Below are 26,509 nucleotides of genomic sequence, written 5' to 3'. Positions count from 1 at the left end.
CCCCTTTGATCAGACACAGCGAGCGAAGGACTTTCCTTCGCTCGTCGCGTCTGGCGCATGCGCACGACGGAGCTCCCTCCGTCGTGCGCATGCTCAGTGCAGAACATCGACCCAATTGCGAGCGGACAGCCGCTTGTGAGTGGGTCTGAATCAGGGCCATTGTCTCTGGCGTGAGATGGGTTATGTTGGAAGGTGCTATCACCCTGAAGACTGTAGCAGTGTCACTGTCTAATGGAGCATATACACGGTCAGATTTCTCAGATTTGTCAGCTCTGTCAGATCTGTCAGATGAACGATTTGAATGATTTTACGATTGAACGATTTTTGACTGCATTAAAATGAATGGAATCGTCCAAGTCTGACTGCAAACACATCAGATGTCAGATATCGTTATCTGACCATCGGGAATGCGCATCGTTCAAATCGTTCATCTGACAGATATGTCAGATTTTCCTTCAGATATGAACAATTGAACGATTTTTTAAATCGTTCTCGTTCAGATCTGAAGAAAAATCTGACCGTGTGTATGCACCATAAGCAAAGCATTCCCAGATAAAGGGCCTCATTTATCAACGAGTTTTATCATTTACAGCGAGTGATAAAACGTGTTGCATATGATAATGGTGCTCCAGCCAATCAGCTCCCAACTGTCAGTTTTCAAACAGATGACAGTTGGGAGCTGATTGGCTGGAGCACCATTATCATACACAACGAATTTTATCACTCTTTGTGAATTATAAAACTTGCTAATAATTCAGGCCCAAAGTCTGCTGTTGTCACATTATTGAGTCACCACCACCCAACATCTCAGTACAAACCTTTTCTTATGTGTATGGACTATAAAATATGATCTTAAGGGCATAATTGTGTAAAAATTATGTTTATTTGAATATAGGAGCCTCTCCACACTGATGAGCTCTAGATGTTCCATCTCTTGGCAGTGATTTACTCTCCATGTAGAGGGTGCTTAGAGGTGGTGTAATAGCGCTCCCGAAATGTTGCTGACAAAACTAAAGTATTAAAATAGAGAATAAAAGTTTCAGACATTAAATACATCAAGGTGGCAAAATATTGTAAAGCAGGTATCTAATATATCACAGCATTTACTACACTGGCGCCAAAGTACATATTTATATTCATAATGCAAACAATGCTAATACTGTTGTAAAAGCAGAGGAGATTCTTCTTAAGCACATTAATATATAGTTTTAGACATTGGTGCCCTGGCAGTGGGCATCCAGCCCTAAGATTTAGATGTTACATGATGGTGGGTGAGTGGTAGCAAAATATAATCAGCTCCAGCAGTGCTAGAGATACCAGCTTATATGTATTATAGGGGTGTGCACCGGCCACTTTTCGTGTTTTGTGTTTTGGTTTTGGATCTGGATCTTTCTTCGTGTTTTGGATCTGGATTGGTTTTGCCAAGACCACCCTTCCGTGTTTTGGGTTCTGGGTTTTGTGTTTTGGATCTGTATTTTTTGGAAAAAAAGCATAAAAACAGCTAAAATCACAGAATTTGTAGGTTTTTCTGCTCCTATGCTATTATTAACCTCAATAACCTTAATTTCCACTCATTTCCAGTCTATTCTGAACACCTCACACCTCACAATAGTGTTTTTATGTCCAAAAGGTTGCACCGAGGTAGCTGGATGACTATGCTAAGCGACACGAGTGGGCGGCACAAACACGTGACCCATCTAGGCGTGAAACTGCAGTGACAGACAGGATGGCAGTTTGAAAAACTAGGCCCCAAACTGTACATAATGCAAAGAAAAAAAAGAGGTGCAAGATGGAATTGTCCTTGGGCCCTCCCACCCACCCTTATGTTGTATAAACAGGACATGCACACTTTAACAAACCAATCATTTCAGCGCCAGGGTCTGCCACACAACTGTGGCTGAAATGATTGGTTCGTTTGGGCCCCCACAAAACAAGCTGGCAATTAATCTGTCCCTGCACAAACTGGCTCTACGGAGGCAAGATGTCATCCTCATCCTCCTAATCCACCGATTCCTCACCCTCTTCAGTGTGTACATCCTCATCCTCACAGAGTATTAATTCGTCCCCGCTGGAACCACAGGTCCCTCTGTACGTTCTGGAGGCTGGTCTCCCTGGAAGAGTTGATAATTCATTTTATGAACATCATCTTCTCCACATTTTGTGGAAGCAACCTCCTACGCCTTTCGCTGACAAGGTTCCCGGCTGCACTAAACACTCTTTCGGAGTACACACTGGAGGGGGGGCAACTCAGGTAAAATAGAGCCAGTTTGTACAGGGACCTCCAAATTGCTTCTTTTTCCTGCCAGTACAGGTACGGACTGTCTGACATGCCTACTTGGATGCTGTCACCGATGTAATCCTTTAACAGACAGACGCACGCTTGTCGCTGCTGCTTTGAGGATGCAGGTGGAATCTAGACGGGATTTGGAACCGGGGACACACTACCTCCATCAATTGTCTAAATCCCACTGCACTAATGGCGGATACCGGACGCACGTCTAACACCAACATAGCAGTCAAGGCCTCAGTTATACGTTTTGCTTCAGGATGACTGCTGTCGTACTTCATCCTCATCGCTAGGGACTGTTGGAGGGTCAATTGTTTAGTAAAAGTAGTGATGTTCCTACTTCCTCTCTGGGATGATGAACAACTCCCAGCAGCAGCAACAGCACTAGGAGGAAGTGGTTCTTGATCTTTCCCTATTTTATTTTTATCGGAGAAAGTTTGGTCCTCCATTTATGTTATATTGATATATACGTGCGGCTAAAGCGCACACAAACACAGAAAATATTTTTTTATTTTTGCTGGAGAGTAGTGCACTTTGTGGGTTACACCACCCTTTAAGAAATGAGCCAGCCGGCTCTTTACTTATGGGACACAGGAGCACGCTTGGCGCTGCTCCTTTGTTGATGCACGTGCAGCCACAGTGCACACAAGTCACAAACACAGAAAATATATATTTTTTTGGTTTGGAGTGTACTTTGGGGGTTACAGCACCCTTTAACGGTCAAGCCAGCCGGCCCTTTACTTATGACACAGGCGCACACTTGGCACTACTTTGTTGATGCACGTGCGGCTACTGCGCACACAATTCACAAACACAGAAAATAATTTTTTTTTTGGTTTGGACTGGAGTGTACTTTGGGGGTTACAGCACCCTTTAACGGTCAAGCCAGCCGGCCCTTTACTTATGACACAGGCGCACGCTTGGCACTACTTTGTTGATGCACGTGCGGCTACTGCGCACACAATTCACAAACACAGAAAATATATATTTTTTTGGTTTGGACTGGAGTGTACTTTGGGGGTTACAGCACCCTTTAACGGTCAAGCCAGCTGGCCCTTTACTTATGACACAGGCGCACGCTTGGCACTACTTTGTTGATGCACGTGCGGCTACTGCGCACACAATTCACAAACACAGAAAATATATATTTTTTTGGTATGGACTGGAGTGTACTTTGGGGGTTACAGCACCCTTTAACGGTCAAGCCAGCCGGCCCTTTACTTATGACACAGGCGCACGCTTGGCACTACTTTGTTGATGCACGTGCGGCTACTGCGCACACAATTCACAAACACAGAAAATATATATTTTTTTGGTTTGGACTGGAGTGTACTTTGGGGGTTACAGCACCCTTTAACGGTCAAGCCAGCTGGCCCTTTACTTATGACACAGGCGCACGCTTGGCACTACTTTGTTGATGCACGTGCGGCTACTGCGCACACAATTCACAAACACAGAAAATATATATTTTTTTGGTATGGACTGGAGTGTACTTTGGGGGTTACAGCACCCTTTAACGGTCAAGCCAGCCGGCCCTTTACTTATGACACAGGCGCACGCTTGGCACTACTTTGTTGATGCACATGCGGCTACTGCGCACACAATTCACAAACACAGAAAATATTTTTTTTTTTGGTTTGGACTGGAGTGTACTTTGGGGGTTACAGCACCCTTTAATGGTCAAGCCAGCCGGCCCTTTACTTATGACACAGGCGCACGCTTGGCACTACTTTGTTGATGCACGTGCGGCTACTGCGCACACAATTCACAAACACAGAAAATAATTTTTTTTTTGGTTTGGACTGGAGTGTACTTTGGGGGTTACAGCACCCTTTAACGGTCAAGCCAGCCGGCCCTTTACTTATGACACAGGCGCACGCTTGGCACTACTTTGTTGATGCACGTGCGGCTACTGCGCACACAATTCACAAACACAGAAAATAATTTTTTTTTTGGTTTGGACTGGAGTGTACTTTGGGGGTTACAGCACCCTTTAACGGTCAAGCCAGCCGGCCCTTTACTTATGACACAGGCGCATGCTTGGCACTACTTTGTTGATGCACGTGCGGCTATTGCGCACACAATTCACAAACACACAAAAATATTATTTTTTTAGCACTTGGGGGGAGCACCCCTGATGGACAGAGCACCCCCTGGACAACACTACAGCACCCCTTTAGGACTGGGACACTGCACAGGACTTTGGAGTGGACACAGCCCCTATGGAGAACTGACTGCACAACACAGTCCAGCCAGCCCCTATGGACTTTGAAGTAGTGGACACAGCCCCTATTAACAACAGCAGCAGCACAGCACAACACAGCCAGCCCCTATGAACTTTGAAGTAGTGGACAACAGCAGCACAGCGCAGCGCAGCACAGCACAACACTACTCTGCACTACACTACACAACCCAGCCAGCCCTAACTCCCACCCTCCCTCTTCACTGTCCACAGCCGAGTGAGAAAATGGCGCCGACGCGGGTACCTTATATAGGTTCCAAAACCCGCGAGACTCGGAAGGCGGGATGATGATGTTTTGCCTCGATTTCAGATCCGAGTCAGGCGGGAAAATTCGAGCCTGACTCGGATCGGCCTCGGATCGGGGGGGTTCGGATTTCAGAAATCCGAACCCGCTCACCCCTAATGTATTGTGCAGGTCTTAGGAGGAGTTGGAATGTAGATTGGCCACCACTGGTCTAATGTCTGTGTATTACTGACTTATTTCTCCTGTAACTGATATGTTTATATTTCATTTGTCCATTATGTTGTAATTCCATGAGAGAAAGCATTGCTTAGTAGGGTGTGCTGCTTTACTTGTCATTACTATAAGTCTGTTTTATACTGGCCATACATGGGCTCACAAGCTGTGTGATAGGATGATACTGCAGCATGTGTTGGCAGCTGTAAGGCAGTGTGTGTGTGACTGGAGACTAATCAGCCTTGGAGAGTGAAATATACTGTACAGATTGGTGGAGTCATACACACATACACATGGATATAGTCAGTGATGTCACAGCAAGCATAACTGACATGCCATCATTTATCATTTCACTGCTTTGTCCTATATCAGCGCCACTATAGGCTGAAGCTTAAACATATGGGATAGACTGTGGATGTTTGGGGGGAGGGAGAATACATAATTCAAATGTACACAAATTATGTATTTGGCTTCTTATATGATAATAAGAGATATTGAAGCCTATTTACTACTATGCCGCAATAACACAGATTTTCTGTCACCGCTTATTACAGCGATAGAAAATCAGTTCTCTCTACAATTTGTTAGTAAAATGCTAAGCTGCGATACTACTGGCAGTGGTAATAAAATAGGTGTGCTGCCTCCCTGGCCAAATTATCACCAATAATAAGACGTGTTTTGAGAAAATTCTGACATTACAAAATGTTATTTTTTTTAAATAAATAAAGCATGACCCTGAGATGACAGCAGCACAAGAAGGATGATATGCCTGCTACATACACTCCCCTATGCTTTGTAAAGAGCTTACGCTGGGGATAGTGGATACATTTCTAAATCAATGAGGCTACAACAGTATATGTCTAATTTCAACATCTGTGTATAAATAAGATACCTGAGATGCGTCCAGGGGGCTTGGGACTCGGGGGTGGGTGAGGCAGAGTCCTGCTGATGTAGGAGGGCACAGATCTTACAGGTCCCTTGGTACATTCCTGAATGGATTTGAAATTTTCTACGGAATTTAAAACAAAAAAAGTAAAAAAAAAAAATGTTAAATCACAAGAGATAGAATTCTTAGACATTATTTTTGCTATTGCTATTCTCCTATACAGTGCTTACAGTGGTCCCAGAGAAGTGGTGGAACTCACCCCCACGTGCTTTTTTAACAAAGGGACAGTGCAAATAAGGGGCATGGTCTCAAAACAGGGTCGTGGCCACATAATACTATTCCCAATTCAAATGACACCACATAGTAGCACAATCTTATCCACATTACACCACACATAGTGCCCCTGATTCACATTACACCACATAGTAATGTCCCTTATTCATGTTATGACACACAGTAGTGCCCCTTATACACAATGCCCACAGTAGTAGTGCCCCTTATGCAATGCCCACAGTGGTAGTGTTCCTTATGCAGTGCCCACAGGAGTGGTGCCCCTTATGCAGTGCCCCCCATTAGTAGTACTGACTGTTCTTCTCATCTGTATTACAAATACCCAAAACCTGTCTGCTAATTATCCTGTTATCTGCATTATAAGTATCTTGAACTTGTCTGCTTTATATCCTGAATTATGTGCATTACAATGTATCCTGGACCAGTCTGCCTTATATCCTGAATTATGTGCATTACAATGTATCCTGGACCAGTCTGCCTTATATCCTACATTATCTGCATTACACAGTATCCTACACCTGTACGCTAATTATCATGTTATCTGCATTATAAGCAGGTACAGACTGGGGCTGCACATGTCCGCAAAAGGGGCGTGGCTTTGCCACATGGGAGCGTGTCACGAGTCACAGGGGCCTGGCCCAGCTGAGCAGAGCGCCGGGGGCGGAGCTACTCGGCCAGTTGTTTGATGCTGGACCGACCCATCTGGCCATCGGCCCTTCTGGCATTTGCCACAAGAGCCAGATGGCCAGTTCGGCTCTGATTATAAGTATCCAGAACCTGCCTGCTACTTATCCTGTTATCTGCATTATAAGTATGCTGAACCCATCTGCCTTATATCCTGCATTATCTGGATTACAAAGAGTGTGTGAATACACCGGCATTGTTTTAGCTACATAAGTAGATAAGTATATGAATTGGTGTCCATGTAAGGAACATATAAGTGTATCAATGTCACAATATATCAAAAGTTATTTGGTTATAGTTTACATTTGAAATCGGCTGAATATTGATCTATTACACATTTCAATTTGTTACATCTTAATGACTTATATGTCTCTTTAATTGCTATCTACCTGATGCTGTTTCTCTATACTGTATACTGTATATGTAGCTACAACATCTGTGCATAAATAAGATACCTGAGATGCGTCCAGTGGGCTTGGGACTCAGGGGTGGGTGAGGCAGAATGCTGCTGATGTAGGAGGGCACAGATCTTACAGGTCCCTGGGTACATTGCAGAAAGGATTTTACATTTCCTACGGAATTTAAATAAAAATAATTATCAAAAATTTTAAATCAATAACAAATGACAACTATCTGTTTAACTATCCAAAAATGATTCCAGGAGACTGGTAATGAATGACTATTAAGCACATAAAGGACTAACGCTGGAGATAATGGGCAACTTTCTTAGTCATTGGGGCTACTACAGATGATAGCATGGTGACAGGCCTTCTTACACAGGGAGATAGAATTCTTATACATTGTTTTTGCCATTGCTTATGTATGTGCGCAGTACATCCATCCATGTGGAAATGTGTGTCAAGAATGGTTTTTTTTATGTGTGTTTTATTGACTCAAAAGCAGTTTTAACACAAAATAAATACAAAACATAATATCAATTAGATAAGGACAAATAAAACATATGAATTTATCCAGCGGATTTATCACAGTTAACAAGTGACAAGACAAAATATGAATAAACCAAACTCATCTAGTGCAAAGAAAATAAATAAAAAAATAAAAATCATAGTCAGTAGACAAAAAAAAATAGATAGGTAAAGAAAATAAAAAGCAGAAAATAAAGCATAAAAACAACAGTAGTGCCGTGCGGACTAGGAAACCACCTACATTGATATAGGAGGGTCATTATCTATGAGGTGTAAACAGTACCATGAAGTAGATGAAAGGGAGCCAAAAAGTCATATCTGTCCACCCCCTGATGGAATGTGAGGGGCTGTTTATTAGGTTTATCAACCAAACAACCAATTGAGGTAATACCCTTTTCTGACCATGAATACATAGGGTTAGAGGACAAGCCCCGCTGGAAGTCTGGATTGCGTAGCAAATGGAAAAAAAGTGTATTATAGGCATTAAACCCAGCTTTATATTGTAATATGTGCCACACTCTGCACCTGTTCCAGAGAAGGCGACTGTCCCTTAACTGCAAATAATTTCTGCATCATGAAGATGAAGAAAAGAACAAAAGTTCCATTCTTCAAAGAAATTGGATTCCAGTATCGTATCAGTGTAGACACTAGAACCCTGCAGCCAATCGCAAAGGTAAAGCAACAAGGCTGCATGATTATAAATGGTGATATTGGGAAAATTGATTCCCCCGTGCATTCTTGGTTGTTGTAAATGAATTAGACCAATTTTACACTTCTTATTTTCCCAAATAGTGTTGAGTTTTTTGTGTCTGCCACAGTGAGAAGCAGAGGGAGAGATAAAAGTTAATACAGTAACTTGGGAAAAGAGACCATTCTAAGCAGGTTAGCCCTTCCCAAATAGGAGAGCTGGAGATGACGCCATCCATCAAGATCCTGCAACAAGGGCGTTAAGAGTATAGAGAAGAGGGGTTCTTGGTAATCTGCACTCCCATATAGGTGAAACTTCTCCTCTCCCATATGAAGCATGATTTCAAATAAAAAGCAACTGATTTTTCTAAATTAACCTTTAGGCCAGATATTACTCCAAAGACCTGAAGCAAAGACATAGCATGTTGCAAGGAAGTTGGGAAATGGGAAAGATAAAGTGAAATGTCGTTGGCAAATGCCATAATTTTGATCTCTCTGCTACCTATTTTATTACCATGAATTACCAGAGATTGTTGGATTAGGCAGCGTAGAGGGTCCAAAGAGAAATTAAACAATAATGGTGACAAGGGGAACCCCTGGTGAGTACCTCTACTCATGGTTATATCATGGTTATATCACTTCCCCGCAGTCCTTTCAATAAAAGAAACGTGAGTGGTGAGGTATAAAAATAGCGTATCAAGTCTATAATATGGGTGGGGCGAACGGGGCATGTGCCCTGGGTGCCATGGCAGGCCCTGCAGAGGGGGGCACTGCTGTCCAGGGTGCATACCCATATTGCTACCCACCATAGAGTCAGACCTGCCAGTGCACTGCCACAGACCCACCAAAAGCACAGTGAGACAAAATTTCTTACAGGTGCGACCAAAGGATGCTATCAAAGGCTTTATGGGAATCGAGACTGAAAAGCATGTTGGAGGAGGAAGGATCTTGTTTAGAAGCTATAGTAGCAGCAATGGTAGATCGGATGCCCCTGACCAAATGTCGGCCTTTGACAAAGCCTAACTGCTGTACTATTATCTGGGAGAATAGATTGTAACCTGTTGGCCATTATTTTAGCTAAAATCTTGAAGTCCAAATTAAGCAGAGTGATTGGGTGGTAAGAGGCCACCAATTGGGGATCTTTATTGGGCTTATGCAAAAAAATAGTATAAGCTTTATTAAATGATGGATAAAGTGGGGAACTTCTATGAATTGAACGATAAAGGTCTAATAAAATAGGGGATATATTATGTCATAAGAGTTTGTAAAACTCGCTGGTAAAGTTGTCTGGGCCAGGGGCCTTATTAGGGTGAAGGCCAAAGATGGTGTCAGTTAATTCTTGCATAGAAATATCTTCATCTAAAAGATCTTTCTGGGCTTGAGATAATTTGGGGAGGAGGGCTTCATCCAAGAGCTTACTCTGGAGGGCAGAATCCACTGACTTGGCTCTAAATAATTGTTCATAATATCACTGGAATTGGGTAGCAATAACCATAGACTGAGTCATAGCATATCAGTGACTGGGTTCCTAAGAGTATGTATATAGCTCTATCTCCTCCAACCTCTTGACATATTGGCCAACAGTTTGCCTGGCTTATTCCCCCAGCGAAAATATTTATTTTTAATAAGGTCTAATCTATATTTAGATTGGGACAAATGGAAAGATTCCATCAAGAAAAGGATTCATCAGGTCAAATGATTCATCAGGGTTGAGCAACGTAACGGTGAAAAACAGAGGCAATAGCTTCAACTGTGGTATCGGAAATAAGCTTGTGTTGATTTGTAAATATTTATAAGTAGAAATACTTTGTATGACCTCTATGCAGTGATGTAATTCCCTCACTCCCCTTTATTGAAACATAGTTACCGTATATACTCGAGTATAATTCGATCCGAATATAAGCTGAGGTACCTAATTTTACCACAAAAAACTGGGAAAACTTATTGACTCGAGTATAAGCCTAGTGTGGGAAATGCAGCAGCTACTGGTAACTTTTAAAAAAACAAAAATTGCCCCCAGTAGTAGCAACCAGTAGTAGTCCCCCTTGTAGTGCCCCCAGTAGTAGCCCCCCTGTAGTGCTCCCAGTAGTAATCCCCCCTGGTAGTGCCCCAGAAGTAATCCCCCCTGTAGTGCCCCCAGAAGTAATTCCCCCTGGTAGAGCCCCCAGAAGAAATCCCCCCTGGTAGTGCCCCCAGTGGTAATCCCCCCCCCTGGTAGTGCCCCCAGTGGTAATCCCCCCCCTGGTACTACCCCCAGTTGTAATCCCCTCTGGTGGTGCCCCAGTAGTAATATCCCCCCCTGGTAGTGCCCCCAGTAGTAATATCCCCCCTTGGTAGTGCCCCCAGTAGTAATCCCCCCCTGGTAGTGCCCCCAGTAGTAAGCCCCCCTTGGTAGTGCCCCCAGTAGTAATCCCCCCCTGGTACTGCCCCTAGTAGTAGCCCCCCCCCAGTAGAGAGAGATGTAATAAAAATAAAACAAAACACTTACCTGAAACCCCGCTCCTGGTCCCAACGCTGCTACCGGCTCCTCCGGCCGCTTTGCATTATGGGAGAGACGTCATGACATCATGATGCCTCTCCCATTACCCACTGCGGGAGCCGGAAGATGGCTCCCGCAGTGGGAGCAGCAGCAGCCAATGAGAGTCTGACAGACTCTCATCGGCTGCTAATTACAACAAATACACAGCTGCCGGCGGCGGCGGCTGTGTGTTTGGCACTGTGTAGTGCTGACCGAACTCCATCCGGTCAGCACTACACACGCGGTGCAGCTGTGTCACAGAGACACAGTCTGCACCGCGCCCCGCATGGTATGCAGCTAAGTGAGGCGCCCTCCAATATGTGGCGCCCTACTCAGCTGCGTAATGGGAGAACCGGCCCTGGTCACTCGAATATATGCAGAGGGGGGACTTTTTCAGCACAAAAAATGTGCTGAAAAACTCGGGTTATACTCGAGTATATACGGTAATTATATTTCCTCGCATCACTGCCTTGGACGTCTCCCAAAAAAGGAGTGGATCGTCCCAATGTTGTATATTATAATCTAAAACTTTGTTCCATTTGAGGTCCAAGATATTCTTGAAGTCCTCAGTTTGTGAAAGATAGGCAGGGAAACGCCAAAGGTGGAAGATTGATGCCGGAGCTGAAGGGATATGAAATAAAGACGTGGTCAGAAATTACAATGTCACCCAGAGTCGCATCCTGTACAGAGAAAAGAGAGTCTACCACTAAAATATAATCAATAAGAGGTAATGAGCGATGGACTGCAGAAAGGTGAATGTACAATCGGTCAGTAGGATTGAGTAAATGCCAAGGGTCAATTAAGCCATGAAGGGATTTCAATCTGGAAATAAGTTCCCAGGATGAGGAGAGTGGCCTACTTGGAGGAGGGGACTTATCCAGCCTGGTATCAACCACCATATTAAAGTTGCCCCCTTTTATCAAAGGTTCAGCAATGTGTACTTCGTATTGTAAATAACTAAGTTAATGAGGAGAAAACGCCCATTGCGATCTAAATATTGGTCTGAAATCGAGTATTGTAGATGATGGCTAAGTAGAATCGTCACACCTCATGATTTAGAACAAAAAGGAGCAGAAATGCAATCTTCAATCCAGGCATCTCTCAAAGTAGAGTCATCCCCAGCCCACCATTGGGTCTCCTGAAAAAAAAACATTGCCACCAGTACGCCTAAGAAAGGAAGTAACTCTCTTCCTTTTTATAGGCGAATTAAGGCCCCCACATTCCATGAGACTATTTCAGATTAGACATGGAGTAGACAAGTGGATAAATGCGATGATTTATGAGACATCAGCCAATCCCTGTTGGAGTTAGATCATTATGTGACAGGGTCGAAAAGGTAAAGTAGTTAGTCCTCCTGTCCAAGCCTAATTGGGGGGAAGAGTCCGCACAGCACATCAAACAAAAAAAAAAAAAAAAAATGAACAAAAGAAGAAAACAAAGAAACAAAATGTAAAATCTGAACGTATTGCTTTTGAATCCACCACTTTTTAAATTTTCCAACCAAACAGAGTGGTGGGAGCGGGTACAAATTACCTAGGCCCCAGGCTTGCCGGAGGGGTCCGGTGCCACCCCCCCTCTTACATCACAGCAGGCCTGCACATGCTACTGTGTGCTGGGCTGCACCCATAGCACACTGATCACGCCCCCCACTGGCTAAGCGTCGGGCTGAGGGGCTCACAGCTCCCCCCTGCTGCAGCGCTGCAAAAATATTTTTCTTTTATCACCTAAGGACACGCCTCCCGCGATTAGGCCACACACCCTTCACCCGGGCCCGCGCGGCTGTTGGCGCATCTGGTGGGAGCACCCAACATACAGATAAACTCACCACATGAGAACAAAAATTCAAACAGAAATAGGAATAAAATAAAATGTCTTCAATAGAACAAACCATCGTCACCAGCCGGTTGACAGGAATGAAGGTGGGGTCATTCCAGGGTTTAGTGTATTACATAACATACAACATAACTGAACCCTGACTTTTTCAGTACTAAATGAATAAAAAAAGAGACAAATACTAACAGTTTAGGGTGAAAAGGACGGTTAGGTGACCAGGGTGAGGGGCGACTATGTAAAAAATGAGCCTTAGCCTTATCAGGATCAGTAAAAAAGTGAGTATGTTCATCAACTTCTACTCGGAGTCTGGCCGGGAACTGGAGGGCAAATCTAAGATTGTTTCCACCAAATGACGGCAAACTGCATTACAAAGTATCCTGGACCCGTCTGCCTTATATTCTGCATTACAAAGTATCCTGGACCCGTCTGCCCTATATCCTGCATTATCTGCATTACAAAGTATCCTGGGCCTATCTGCCTTATATCCTGCATTATCTGCATTACAAATTATCCAGAACCTGTCTACCTTATAGCCTGTATTATCTGTATTACACAGTATCCTACACCCGTCTCCCTTACATCCTACATTATCTGCATTACACAGTATCCTACACCCCTCTACCTTACATCCTACATTATCTGCATTACACAGTATCCAACACTTGTCTGCCTTATATCCTACATTATCTGCATTACACAGTATCCTACACCAGTCTACCTTATATCCTACATTATCTGCATTACACAGTATCCTGCATCCCTTTACCTTATATCCTACATTATCTGCATTACACAGTATCCTACACCCGTCTACCTTATATCCTACATTATCTGCATTACACAGTATCCTGCATCCCTTTACCTTATATCCTACATTATCTGCATTACACAGTATCCTGCACCCATCTGCCTTATACCCTACATTATCTGCATTACACAGTATCCTGCACCCGTCTGCCTTATATCCTGCATTACACAGTATCCTACACCTGTCTGCCTTATACCCTACATTATCTGCATTACACAGTATCCTACACCCGTCTGCCTTATATCCTACATTATCTGCATTATACAGCATCCTACATCCATCTGCCTTATATCCTACATTATCTGCATTTCACAGTATCCTGCACCTGTCTGCCTTATATCCTACATTATCTGCATTACACAGTATCCTACACCCGTCTGCCTTATATCCTACATTATCTGCATTACACAGTATCCTACATCCATCTGCCTTATATGTTATATCCTACATTATCTGCATTTCACAGTATCCTGCACCTGTCTGCCTTATATCCTACATTATCTGCATTTCACAGTATCCTGCACCTGTCTGCCTTATATCCTACATTATCTGCATTACACAGTATCCTACACCCGTCTGCCTTATATCCTACATTATCTGCATTACACAGTATCCTACATCCATCTGCCTTATATCCTACATTATCTGCATTTCACAGTATCCTGCACCTGTCTGCCTTATATCCTACATTATCTGCATTACACAGTATCCAACACTTGTCTGCCTTATATCCTACATTATCTGCATTACACAGTATCCTATACCCGTCTGCCTTATATCCTACATTATCTGCATTATACAGTATCCTACACCCGTCTGCCTTATATCCTACATTATCTGCATTACACAGTATCCTACACCCATCTGCCTTATATACTACATTATCTGCATTACACAGTATCCTACACCCGTCTGCCTTATATCCTACATTATCTGCATTACACAGTATCCTACACCCGTCTACCTTATATCCTACATTATCTGCATTACACAGTATCCTGCACCCGTCTACCTTATATCCTACATTATCTGCATTACACAGTATCCTGCACCCGTCTACCTTATATCCTACATTATCTGCATTACACAGTATCCTGCACCTGTCTACCTTATATCCTACATTATCTGCATTACACAGTATCCAACACCCGTCTGCCTTATATCCTACATTATCTGCATTACACAGTATCCTACACCCGTCTGCCTTATATCCTACATTATCTGCATTACACAGTATCCTACACCCGTCTGCCTTATAGCCTACATTATCTGCATTACACAGTATCCTACACCCGTCTGCCTTATATCCTACATTATCTGCATTACACAGTATCTTGGACCTGTCTGCCTTATATCCTACATTATCTGCATTACACAGTATCCTACACCCGTCTGCCTTATATCCTACATTATCTGCATTACACAGTATCCTACACCCGTCTACCTTATATCCTACATTATCTGCATTACACAGTATCCTACACCCATCTGCCTTATATCCTACATTATCTGCATTACACAGTATCCTACACCCATCTGCCTTATATCCTACATGATCTGCATTACACAGTATCCTACACCCATCTGCCTTATATCCTACATGATCTGCACTACACAGTATCCTACACCCATCTGCCTTATATCCTTCATTATCTGCATTACACAGTATCCTACACCCGTCTGCCTTATATCCTACATTATCTGCATTACACAGTATCCTACACCCGTCTGCCTTATATCCTACATTATCTGCATTACACAGTATCTTGGACCTGTCTGCCTTATATCCTACATTATCTGCATTACACAGTTTCCTACACCCGTCTGCCTTATATCCTGCATTATCTGCATTACACAGTATCCTGGACCCGTCTACCTTATATCCTGCATTATCTGCTGTCATGACCAGGGTCTCTCGGCATGGTAGTCGATGGGTAATACCTGTGAGGACGCTATGGCGAGGGGCGTCTGGCGGTGGCGGTGGTGCCTGGCGAAGAGCTTTGGCTGTGCGTGGTTCTGTGGGGGCATACTGTCACTCTGGTCTGGTTAGGCCTGGGGGTGCTTCCATTCCGTTCTGGCATGGGCGCCGCCATCTTGTCTCCGGTCAGGTGACCTAGTTGCCCTATCCTGTTGTGTCACATGCTCCTCTCTGACCAGTCATGGCTGAGCACTGGGGATTTAAGGGAGTTCAGAGCTCCCTTGCATTGCCAGTGCAACGTGTATCTCAGCCTAGCTGAGAGGGAGTTCTCTGTGCTTTCCTGTTCCTGTGAATTCGCTGTCTGCCAGTCTGCCCGTCAGCTCCTAGCTTCCGCTGGAATACCCCACTTCCTCCATCCCCCTTGCCCATACCTGAGTGCCTGAGCCTGCTGACATCCTGCTCATTTGCCTTAGTTCACTACCTGCATTCCTGGCTTTCTATTTCCTGCATCACTACCTGTATACCTGCTTGATCATTTTCAGTCTCACTACCTGCACACCTGGACAGCTCTAATTGTTTCTGCCTGGACATTAACCCATTGCTCCCACCACAGAACTTTTGTGCACATTTATATATTCCTGGACTTTTATTTACTGCCATAGTTTATGTCTACTCAAGCACATATTAAAAAACCTAGTTTTTTATTCAAACCCGCTTCTGTGATTGCTCCTGCTACCATCCCGGCTCCACAAACAACCCAGAACATAACATCTGCATTTCACAGTATCCTACACCCGTCTGCCTTATATCCTACATTATCTGCATTACAAAGTATCCTACACCCGTCTACCTTATATCCTGCATTATCTGCATTACACAGTATCCTACACCCGTCTGCCTTATATCCTACATTATCTGCATTACACAGTATCCTACACCCGTCTGCCTTATATCCTACATTATCTGCATTACACAGTATCCTACACCCGTCTGCCTTATATCCTACATTATCTGCATTACACAGTATCGTACACCCGTCTACCTTATATCCTGCATTATCTGCATTACACAGTATCTTGGACCCGTCTGCCTTATATCATGCATTATCTGCATTACACAGTATCCTACACCCATCTGCCTTATATCCTACATTATCTGCATTACAAAGTATCCTACACCCGTCTACCTTATATACTGCATTATCTGCATTACACAGTATCCTACACCCGTCTGCCTTATATCCTACATTATCTGCATTACACAGTATCCTACACCCGTCTGCCTTATATCCTACATTATCTGCATTACACAGTATCGTACACCCGTCTACCTTATATCCTGCATTATCTGCATTACACAGTATCTTGGACCCGTCTGCCTTATATCATGCATTATCTGCATTACACAGTATCCTACACCCGTCTGCCTTATATCCTACATTATCTGCATTACACAGTATCCTACACCCATCTGCCTTATATCCTACATTATCTGCATTACACAGTATCCTACACCCATCTGCCTTATATCATGCATTATCTGCATTACACAGTATCCTACACCCGTCTGCCTTATATCCTACATTATCTGCATTACACAGTATCCTACACCCATCTACCTTATATCCTATATTATCTGCATTACACAGTATCCTACACCCGTCTGCCTTATATCATGCATTATCTGCATTACACAGTATCCTACACCCGTCTGCCTTATATCCTACATTATCTGCATTACACAGTATCCTACACCCATCTGCCTTATATCCTATATTATCTGCATTACACAGTATCCTACACCCATCTGCCTTATATCATGCATTATCTGCATTACACAGTATCCTACACCCGTCTGCCTTATATCCTACATTATCTGCATTACACAGTATCCTACACCCGTCTGCCTTATATCATGCATTGCTTTATCTACATCTATATTTTTTATTCCTCCGGGCACCCACACACAAGGGGATTTTCCTTTAGTAAATGTGACAACATCTTAATGATTTATATTATTTCTCTTTACTTTATGTCTACTTAACGCCAAGTTTCTCCATACTGTATACTGTATATGTAACTACAACATCTGTGCATAAATAAGATACCTGAGATGCGTCCAGTGGGCTTGGGACTTGGGGGTGGGTGAGGCAGAATGCTGCTGATGTAGGAGGGCACAGGTCTTACAGGTCCCTGGGTACATTGCAGAAGGGATTTTACATTTCCTACCGAATTGAAATAAAAATAATTATTAAAAATGTTAAATGAATAACAGTTGACAACTATCTTAGGAGACTAGCAATGAATGACTACCAAGCACAGAATAAAATAGAAAACATAAATTCTTAAATCTTATATTTTCAGTCAAACGCAAACTGTACCCTATGAATGTTTGGTTGATAACACTACAGTGTAAAGAAGGAGACTATGACAAGATAAAGGAGCATCCCCTTGTTACACATTATAGTTTAACAAAGATGCCTCTAGCCCAGGCATGTCAAACATGTGGCCTGCGGGCCACATGCGGCCCGAATAAACATTTTATGTGGCCCGACAGTGTGTGCCCAAATATATATAATATGCGGCCCACACCCCTTCCACGATCGGAGCTCAGCTCCGATCTGGCAGTGTTTAATTTATTTAAAACTGGCAATGCTGGTTCTTGAAGCGATCAGAGATTAAAGAAGCCTCTGATCGCTTCAAAGCCCAGCGTTCCCAGTGATGCAGCGCGCGGGTGACACCATGACGTCACCTGCGTCTTCTGCGATGAGAGGAACCTGTGCCTGCCCCCTGGACTGGAGCAGTGCCCAGCTGCCATTGTGAGGAAAGGTTAGTACTGCACAGGTGAGTGGGGCCTGTTATATACTGGGAGGGGGCACAGCATAAGGGGCACTACTAGGGGCATTACTGGGTACTACTAGGGGCATTACTGGGGGCACAACATAAGGTGCACTACTAGGGGCATTACTGGGGGCACTGCATAAGGGGCACTACTAGGGGCATTACTGGGGGCACAACATAAAGGGCACTACTGGGGGCACAACATGAGGGGCAGTACTAGGGACATTACTGGGGCACTGCATAAGGAGCACTACTGGGGGCTCTGCATAAGGGGCACTACTGTGGCACTGCATAAGGGGCATTATTGGGGGCACTGCATAAGGTGCACTAGTGGGGCACACCATAAGGGGCACAACTGGGGCACTGCATAAGGGCATTACTAGGGGCACTGTATAAGGGAAACTACTAGGGGCATTACTGGGAGCACTGCATAAGGGGCACTACTAGGGACATAACTAGGGGCTCTGCATAAGGGGCATTACTGGGGGCTCTGCATAAGGGGCACTACTGGGAGGGCTGCATAAAGGGCACTACTAGGTGCATTGCATAAGGGGCACTACTAGGGACATTACTGGGGCACAAAATAAGGGGCATTACTGGGGCACTGCATAATGGGCACTACAGGGAGCACTGCATAATGGGCACAACTTCAGGGGGCATTGCATAAGGGGCTCTAATACAGGGGGGAATTGCATAAGGGGCACTACTACAGGTGGCACTGCATTGGTTTATATTAATAAACCTTTCAAAATTGCATATAAGACTTTTTTTGTTGCGGCCCACACACTCTTAGACCTTGAATATTGGGCCCGGTTGGTATTTTGAGTTTGACATGCCTGCTCTAACCCTTAGCGAAGCCCTGAGAACCACGCTATGAAATATATTTACTTGTTGACATGACATCACTGTACAGTGGGCCTGATTCAGACCCGGTCGCAAGTGCTGAGCCGGCTCCGTCGTGCGCAAGCGCGAGACTCAGATAGCAACGGGTAATTCGTCGCTCCGGGTCTCGCAGCAAAGGGGGCGTGCTGTCGATGTTGAGTGACAGCACGCCCCTTTGGTGGGCGGGCCAGGGGGGTGGCTGCCCAGACGGAGGCGTTCCCATGAGAACGCCTACCGTCTGGGGACGGCCCCACTGACATCACAAGTGATGTCAGTGGGAGAGCTTTCGGCTCTGTTTGAGCCGAAAGCTCTCTGGGGCTTGCGGCCACGAGACCCTACCACAAGGGTATCATCACAAGCGCGATGGTCGCGATGGTCTTGACCATCGCAACCATCATCCTGGCTGCTCGCATTAGCTGTGGGTGGAAACACACAGCAATGCGAGCGGCCGGGAGGCCGCTCCATAAAGAAAAAAAAAGACGCCCTGATTCAGAGCGAGCGCTCTGTCAGAGCGTCCGGCTCTGAATCAGGGCCAGTATTTGCAAAGGGCGCACAGGCCAAAAAGAAGCCACACGTAGATTGTTTCCTATTAGTTCCACGGGCCACACCCAAATCTGGTATATATACACTGTATATATATATGTATATATAAATATGATAGGTTTACCTAGATGTTTCGGGGACCTTAATCCCCATCCTCAGGAAGGACAGGGATTAAGGTCCTCGAAACGTCAAAGTAAGCCTATCACATTTATCAAAAGCCAGCAGTGCTGGGTTTGTTTTCTGCAGCCGCAGTCTACACTTTGGATTTGTGTTTATTTGTATGGCTCCCCGCAGAGCCCTGCTCTCTGTCTGGGATTACATGAAGAGACAGAAGGATTTGAGCAAACCTACATCCACAGAGGATCTATGATTAGTTCTCCAAGATGTTTGGAACAACTTCCCTGCCGAGTTTGTTTTCTGCAGCCGCAGTCTACACTTTGGATCTGTGTTTATGTTACACAGGCACGCTGGTAGCTGTTATAGCATTGTTTGGAGTGCTGAACCTATTTGCAGCTAACCAGCCACTATGCAGAAAAATAAAACACGTTCGCTACCTCTATAGGGCAACAATTTGTGTCAACCTCTACCAGGGCCAGACTGGCCATATGGCAACTCTGGCAAATGCCAAATGTGCTGGCAACACTTAGTACATTCCCTCCACGATCGGCACACTTCCTCTCTGTTGACACTTTAGTTGATTCTCAACAACTCTTGTATTCAGCTTAGCACAGACAGGATTTATGTGCATTTTACCAATAATAATGTTAATTTAAATCCTCCTGTATTTAAAACACACATTGCTTAGCATGTCATGCAGGGGACTCGGGACCTCATTCAGAGTCGGTCGTCGCGGCCGCTCGGTCGTAAGGGAAAAGGGTTCGGATATGCAAATGAAGCGCTCGCAAGTTGCGTCGTTAAGATGAGATCGTTAGCTGGACGAGCGAGGGGAGGATGCGGCCGTAAGACTAAAAACACGCCCCCTTCTCGTTCGCAATACACGTCATCTCCGGGCATATAAGGATTAATCGAGACCATCGGGAACCATCGGAGCTGGTCGTAGAGCTTAAGGTTGACCATACCCTCTCTTAAGCACTACGATCAAGTCAGTGTAAAAACCTCCCATGTCACATGTGCCATGACACTACTTAGTTAATTATGCACTCCCATAAAACGCCGTTTGCATAGTCAGGCACGCCTGCATTCGGATCTCTACTCCCCCGTTCACAAGCACCTTCCCCTGTTACCACCCACAAACGCCTCATCCTGTCACTCAAACTAACGACCTGGCCAAGTTGAAGGAGAGAGAAATTTCCGATCGCAACAGCTGGTTTGCGCACGCGCATTGCAAAACTTACGCATGCGCTGTTTTGCGAACATTGCTGGATACGACCGAGCGGCCACTTACGACCGACTCTGAATGAGGTCCTCAGACTCACCAGCTTATGTACTGTAGTCAAATGTTATTTGCTCCTGTGTAGCAAGCCTTGCAATTCTAACTATATACTGTAGAAGCTAGTTGTAAATGTTGGCTTAAACCACTTGAGATAAGTAGATCTATGTAGTGTGCAGCTGCAGGCTGGTAGGGGGGCTGCAGGGAGCTACTCGGGGGGAGAGGTCTCAAAACTTGGGGAGAGATAAAGTACCACCCAATCAGTTCTCTACTGTTGTTTTTCAAACCCAGTCTGTAAAATGACAGCTAGGAGCTGAATGGTTGGTACTTTATTTCTCCCCACTTTATCTCTTTCCAAGGTACCTCCTGGTAGCTTGCATTTGTGGAACTTAAATATTACTACGTAGGTTACTTCCTCACACAGAGTCCACAGATGCAGTGGTAAAAATGTATTTTTACTCCCTCCAGGATCCCCTCTATTTTGCCCTCCCCTCCTCATGAACTCTGACTTTATGGTGATCAGATAATATATTATTTCTTACCATCTTTGATGTGAATTAATGGAAAATGGCAATCCTTGCCCTTGCGGATTTTCCCATCAGTATCTGGGATATCCACCTGTCCCTGCTGGTGCTGGTTAGAAGGAATATTAACATAAGTAAGAAGCATAGAATGGGAAAATGTGGGCAGTAGAGAGAAGTGATCAGGATAATAGAGGTTATGGGGGGGATAAATAGCTGTAGCTCTATGATGTAGTAAGCAGGCTAAGAAAGAACACCGCGATGCAGTACATCCCCCTGACTTCGGGTACATACCGTGGTTCATTACCGCGGTATGTACCAAGAATATCTGAAAGGATAGTACTCACGATAAGAACTGTCCTATGCGATGGCTCCGGAGAGAGAATTTCCGGGTTTAGCACCCAGAAGTCCCTCTGTCATCCTTCTGCGCATGCACAGTAGAACGCGGGGGAGTGCCCCGATAAGTAGCCCATAGGTTTCTATTGGGTAATGCCACCTAAAGGTGGCATTACCCATGGGACGAAGCACCAGAATGAATTCCAGTGCTTAGTACATTTGGGGAATGCGGTAAAACACCCGAAAACTGCTTCTTCGGGGGTTCACCGCATTTTGTCCTTTAGTACATGTCGCCCATAGTGAGCCAGAGAAATATGGTAAAGGGAAAGGAATAAACAGTATACAGTGGCACAGGGTTTCCCAAACTCAGTTCTCAAGGCACCCTAACAGTCTAGGGCAGAGGTTCCCAAACTCTATTAATACAGTCTACATTTTAAGAGCCGGCCCTAGCCAACTTAGTGCCCTAGGCAAGATTTTTGCTGGAGCCTCCCCCCCCATGTGGGATCCTGAAAAGAGGTGTGGAGTTATGGAAGGGGATGTGGTCATGCTGTTCTGTGCTACCATCCCATGCAGCCTTATTTCCCCCTTATGTCTTCCCAGCCACAGCCCAGCATCTTCTTTCTTGTGTAAAAATATTTATAATAAACCCTTACTGTTTTCTTCAACTGTATGCATCTACTGTCTGCTCCAGGGCACTCCTTTTCAGGTGTTGATGTTCCTCTCTCTGTGTCAGGTTGCTCTACAGCCGACCACCCTCCAGCTATCTTCTCTCATTAGTGTAGTGCAGTGGTTCTCAAACTCCATCCTCAGGACCCCACACAGTTCATGTTTTCCAGGTCACCCAGCAGGAGCACAGGTGTTTTAATTACTCACTGACACATTTTAAAAGATCCACAGGTGGAGCTAATGATTTCACTTGTGATTCTGTGAGGAGACCTGGAAAACATGCACTGTTTGGGGTCCTAAAGACCGAGTTTGAGAACCTGTCATGTAGTGCATCTGACATTCTGTAGGGCACACTCTCTCCTCATAGCATAGCACCCCAGGCTCTCCCCTTATAGCACCCCTCTCCCCTCATTACACAGCACCCCTCACTCATTATAGCACACCTCACTGCATGGCACCACTCACCATCACATCAACCCTCACTGCACAGCACCCCTCAACTATAACAGAACAGCACCGCACTCTCAGCACAACACAGATCATAGCAAAGAACTCAGCACAGCACCCCTCATCCAGCACCCCTTTCCCAGCACAGCATCCCTGACCAAGCACAGCACAGATCACAGCACAGCACCTCTCTCCCAGCACAGTACCCCTCACCCTGCACAGATGACCGCACAGCACCCATCACAGCACCCTTCAAAGCACTCCTCTCCCAGCACAGCATGGATCACAGCACAGAACCCATCACCCAGCACAGCACGCCTCACCCAGCACCCCTCTCCCAGCACAGCACCCTATACCTTGCACAATCAGTACCCCTCATTTAGCACAGCATCCCTGACCTCATTAATGCACCCCTTTGCAAGCACGTTCAGCACCATTTATCCAGCAGAGCACCACTAGCATCATTAATTATGCACCCCTTTCCCAGCACAGTCAGGTCAGTACCTCTCATCCAGCAGAGCACCCCTGACCTCTTTAATTATATACCCCTATCCCAGCACAGTCAGCACAGCAATCCTGCCTCATTAATTATGTACCCACCACTTACCCATCATAGCACCCCTCAGTCATCCAGCACCCCTGGTCCAGCTAATCTATCTATGCACTCATCCAGGCTCCAGCATCACTCATCTGCCCCCAGTACTTCCTCTTCCAGCTGAGAGCTCAGCTTCAAATTATCAGATAACTTAAGAGACAGAAAGACAGTGACTCACACTCTCATCGTGGAAGTGGGACTGACTGTGACCGTCCCTGCTGCAGCTGCTGTTCCTGTCTATGCTGGTCTGACAGTGGGCACTGGGCAGTGATGGAAAATGGAGGTGGAGGTGGAGCCATCAGTTCTGAAAAGGCCCATGGGAGGAGTGGCCTTGGCTGGGCATGCATGGCATGCCCTCCTGAGGCCATCTTACTTGTAGCATAATGAGCTTCTGCACATGCGCAGAAGCTTATTCTGACCACTGCAGCGCTGCCTGATCGGAGCTGGGCTCCGATCACTGTAGCCAGCGAGGGCTGCGGGTAGGTAGATGGCAGTCACCGGTGCAGTCACAGCTGTTAGGGCCAGCTCTGCAGATAGGTAGGCACCACAGCCAGTGTTATAACAGCTGAGCTGCACAGCCACGGGGATGCCCATAAGGCAAACGCAGATGATCCAGGCATTTGCCTAAAATGCCTATGCCTAGGGCCGGCTCTGATTCATGCCTGAGGACATGTGACTTAATTAGTACCTCAGTCAATTTGATTTAACCATCAAGATTCAAGCATGGATATCCTTAAAACCTGGACTGTAATGGCATTTTGGGAACGTCTGGTCTAGGGCTTAAGGATATCCATGTTTAAGCACAAGTGAATTAATTAGTATCTCAGTTAGTTTGATTATACCACCTGTGCACAAGCATGGCTATCCTTGAAACCTTGACTGTTAGGCTGCCATGAGGACAGAGTTTGGGAAACCCTGGTCTAGTGATCAAAATGTAATAGGTGTTTACATGTGTTGCAGTTGATAGTAACATGCCTATATAATAATTATTTAACTAATGTTTCCTATCTCTTACCTTCAGGCCAGCCATCACACTATATGGCTCCTGAGGGGCAGAAGAAGTGAAATCAAGCATTCTGGTACAATTTCGGTAGCGGATCGTCTCTGCCTGGCTGCTCCCCCAGCTCTGGGAGCTTGTCATGCCTCCATAAACAGATCGCTCTGGAATTGTTTCCCTAATAAATAAAGACACAGAGGTTCAAACCAGTCCCAACACTTTAGTCATCATCCTCTAATCTCTACCTCATACAGTACATGCTGGAGGCTTTCATACTGCTCCATAACACTTAGCTATGCCTATAGAAGAGGAGAGGTTTGCAGCAGAACAGTCCATTTCAGAGAGGTGTGAAATAAATAATAACATAAATAAATTCTGATGGAGAATAGAAAATATTCTGCAGAACAGTTTTGTACATTTCGCTCCTCTCTAGCCATGCTGCTAAACCTGCCTGACAATGGCCCTGATCGGCCATGGCCATGCCTACAATTTGTAGTGTGGAAGAGGTGGGATTTGGCTTTTCACCTCCCGTTTAATTTATTTTGTATAAATCAGTAAGAAATGGACAAGGCTGCTGTCCATGACATAATGCCAGAATATATTATATTGTAAGGGTTGGGGTCATGGCTGTCTAATATGTAATTTGCAACTTCTGTATAATATCTGCCCCTGTGTCAGAGACTGGAACCCAGAACCTGATGCACCTAATGATACAGACTGAACCTTCCCACTAGCTGTGAGTGAAGTTACTGTAAAATTTAGAAGCAATGTTTTGTTCAGTGACTTCCCCAATGTACGTCTATGGCTTCCTCTACTCTCTTCATTCTCTCATGTACATCTTCCAAGACCCATATTTGTCTTTAGCTTTCACTATTATGTCTACTTATTTTCATTATCTCTTTCCTGTTTCTTACTTCACTTTTCCAATGCAGTACATAGTTCCCCCCTGTACCTGGCAACAGAGCCGTAACTAGACTTTTTGGTGCAATGTGCCGGAAAGAGCATTGGCGCCCCCCCATTTTTCAAATGGACATAATGCACCCAAAAAAGGACCATGGCTTCATGGGGAAGGGCCAGGGAAGAGATAGGAGAGGCCAGGAGATGCTGGTGATGAAATAAGAGGAAGTTACAAGCAAGACTGATAATACACAGAATTTATACAGGCCCAAACAGCGCCCCCTGACCTGTGGTACCCTGTGCGATGGCACAGGCCGCACTAACCTAGTTACGGCCCTGCCTGGCATGGTGATACATAACGACTCTGAGCTCATGGTCTCCTCTCTCACCTCAAGTGACCCAGCTGTAGCTTCTTATCAAGGGTGCTTTCCACCTGGTCACCACTTGCTGATCTCTGGCTCACTGCTGGGCCCAGGTCTTCCAGCAACTGTTCCTGCACAAAGCAGCAGTTTGTGAGTAATGCAGAGAATTGTATGAAAGTCAGTGATAACTCACAGGTAGTGGAGATAGGAGGAAGAAGAGATTGGTAAATCAGAAGAGACTATGTAAAGTAAGAGTAGCTAAGTACTGTGAGAGTTAGAGGTGTAGAATGGATCAGCAGAGGCTGAGAAAGAGGTCACTGTCTAACCGGTGTTATCTTCTCTTCCAGGTCACGCATCCACCAGTACGGCTTCATCTGCAGCTCAGGAAGTATCTTGGCATCATCAGCTGGAAGGAGAGGTAAGTAAGTTATATATAACATCAGTACTCGGTTATCATGCTCAGGGTATACATACTGATCCTTATGCTACATTGTAA

The 26,509-nt window shown here is 45.0% G+C and overlaps 1 protein-coding gene across 1 annotated transcript; it reads right to left on the bottom strand.

Moving 5' to 3' along the window:
• Window positions 1-864: 864 nt before the first annotated feature.
• Window positions 865-24,839, bottom strand: LOC148542442 (uncharacterized). The gene is made up of 6 exons (XM_088468282.1): window positions 24,773-24,839; window positions 21,735-21,825; window positions 17,645-17,761; window positions 7,303-7,419; window positions 5,879-5,995; window positions 865-1,010 (listed from the first exon to the last, which is right to left on the bottom strand). Exons 1-6 carry the CDS (start codon window positions 24,830-24,832, stop codon window positions 946-948), a joined length of 567 nt encoding a protein of 188 aa, XP_088324408.1. The 5' UTR covers window positions 24,833-24,839; the 3' UTR covers window positions 865-945.
• Between the last annotated feature and the right edge of the window lie 1,670 nt (window positions 24,840-26,509).

This window comes from Taudactylus pleione, unplaced genomic scaffold, assembly GCF_031769625.1.
Source record: "Taudactylus pleione unplaced genomic scaffold, aTauple2 ptg000012l, whole genome shotgun sequence".
NCBI lineage: Eukaryota > Metazoa > Chordata > Amphibia > Anura > Myobatrachidae > Taudactylus > Taudactylus pleione.
The sequence above is the reverse complement of the archived record's forward strand: the minus strand, read 5'-3'. Positions and strand labels throughout refer to the sequence as shown.

Coding starts and splice junctions, on each gene's coding strand:
- LOC148542442 (XM_088468282.1), bottom strand. CDS start 24,832: ATGCTTGATTTCACTTCTTCTGCCCCTCAGGAGCCATATAGTGTGATG. Junction 21,826..24,772: donor GTGTGATGGCTGGCCTGAAG/GTAAGAGATAGG, acceptor CCTTCTAACCAG/CACCAGCAGGGACAGGTGGA. Junction 1,011..5,878: donor GCCCCCTGGACGCATCTCAG/GTATCTTATTTA, acceptor TTAATACTTTAG/TTTTGTCAGCAACATTTCGG.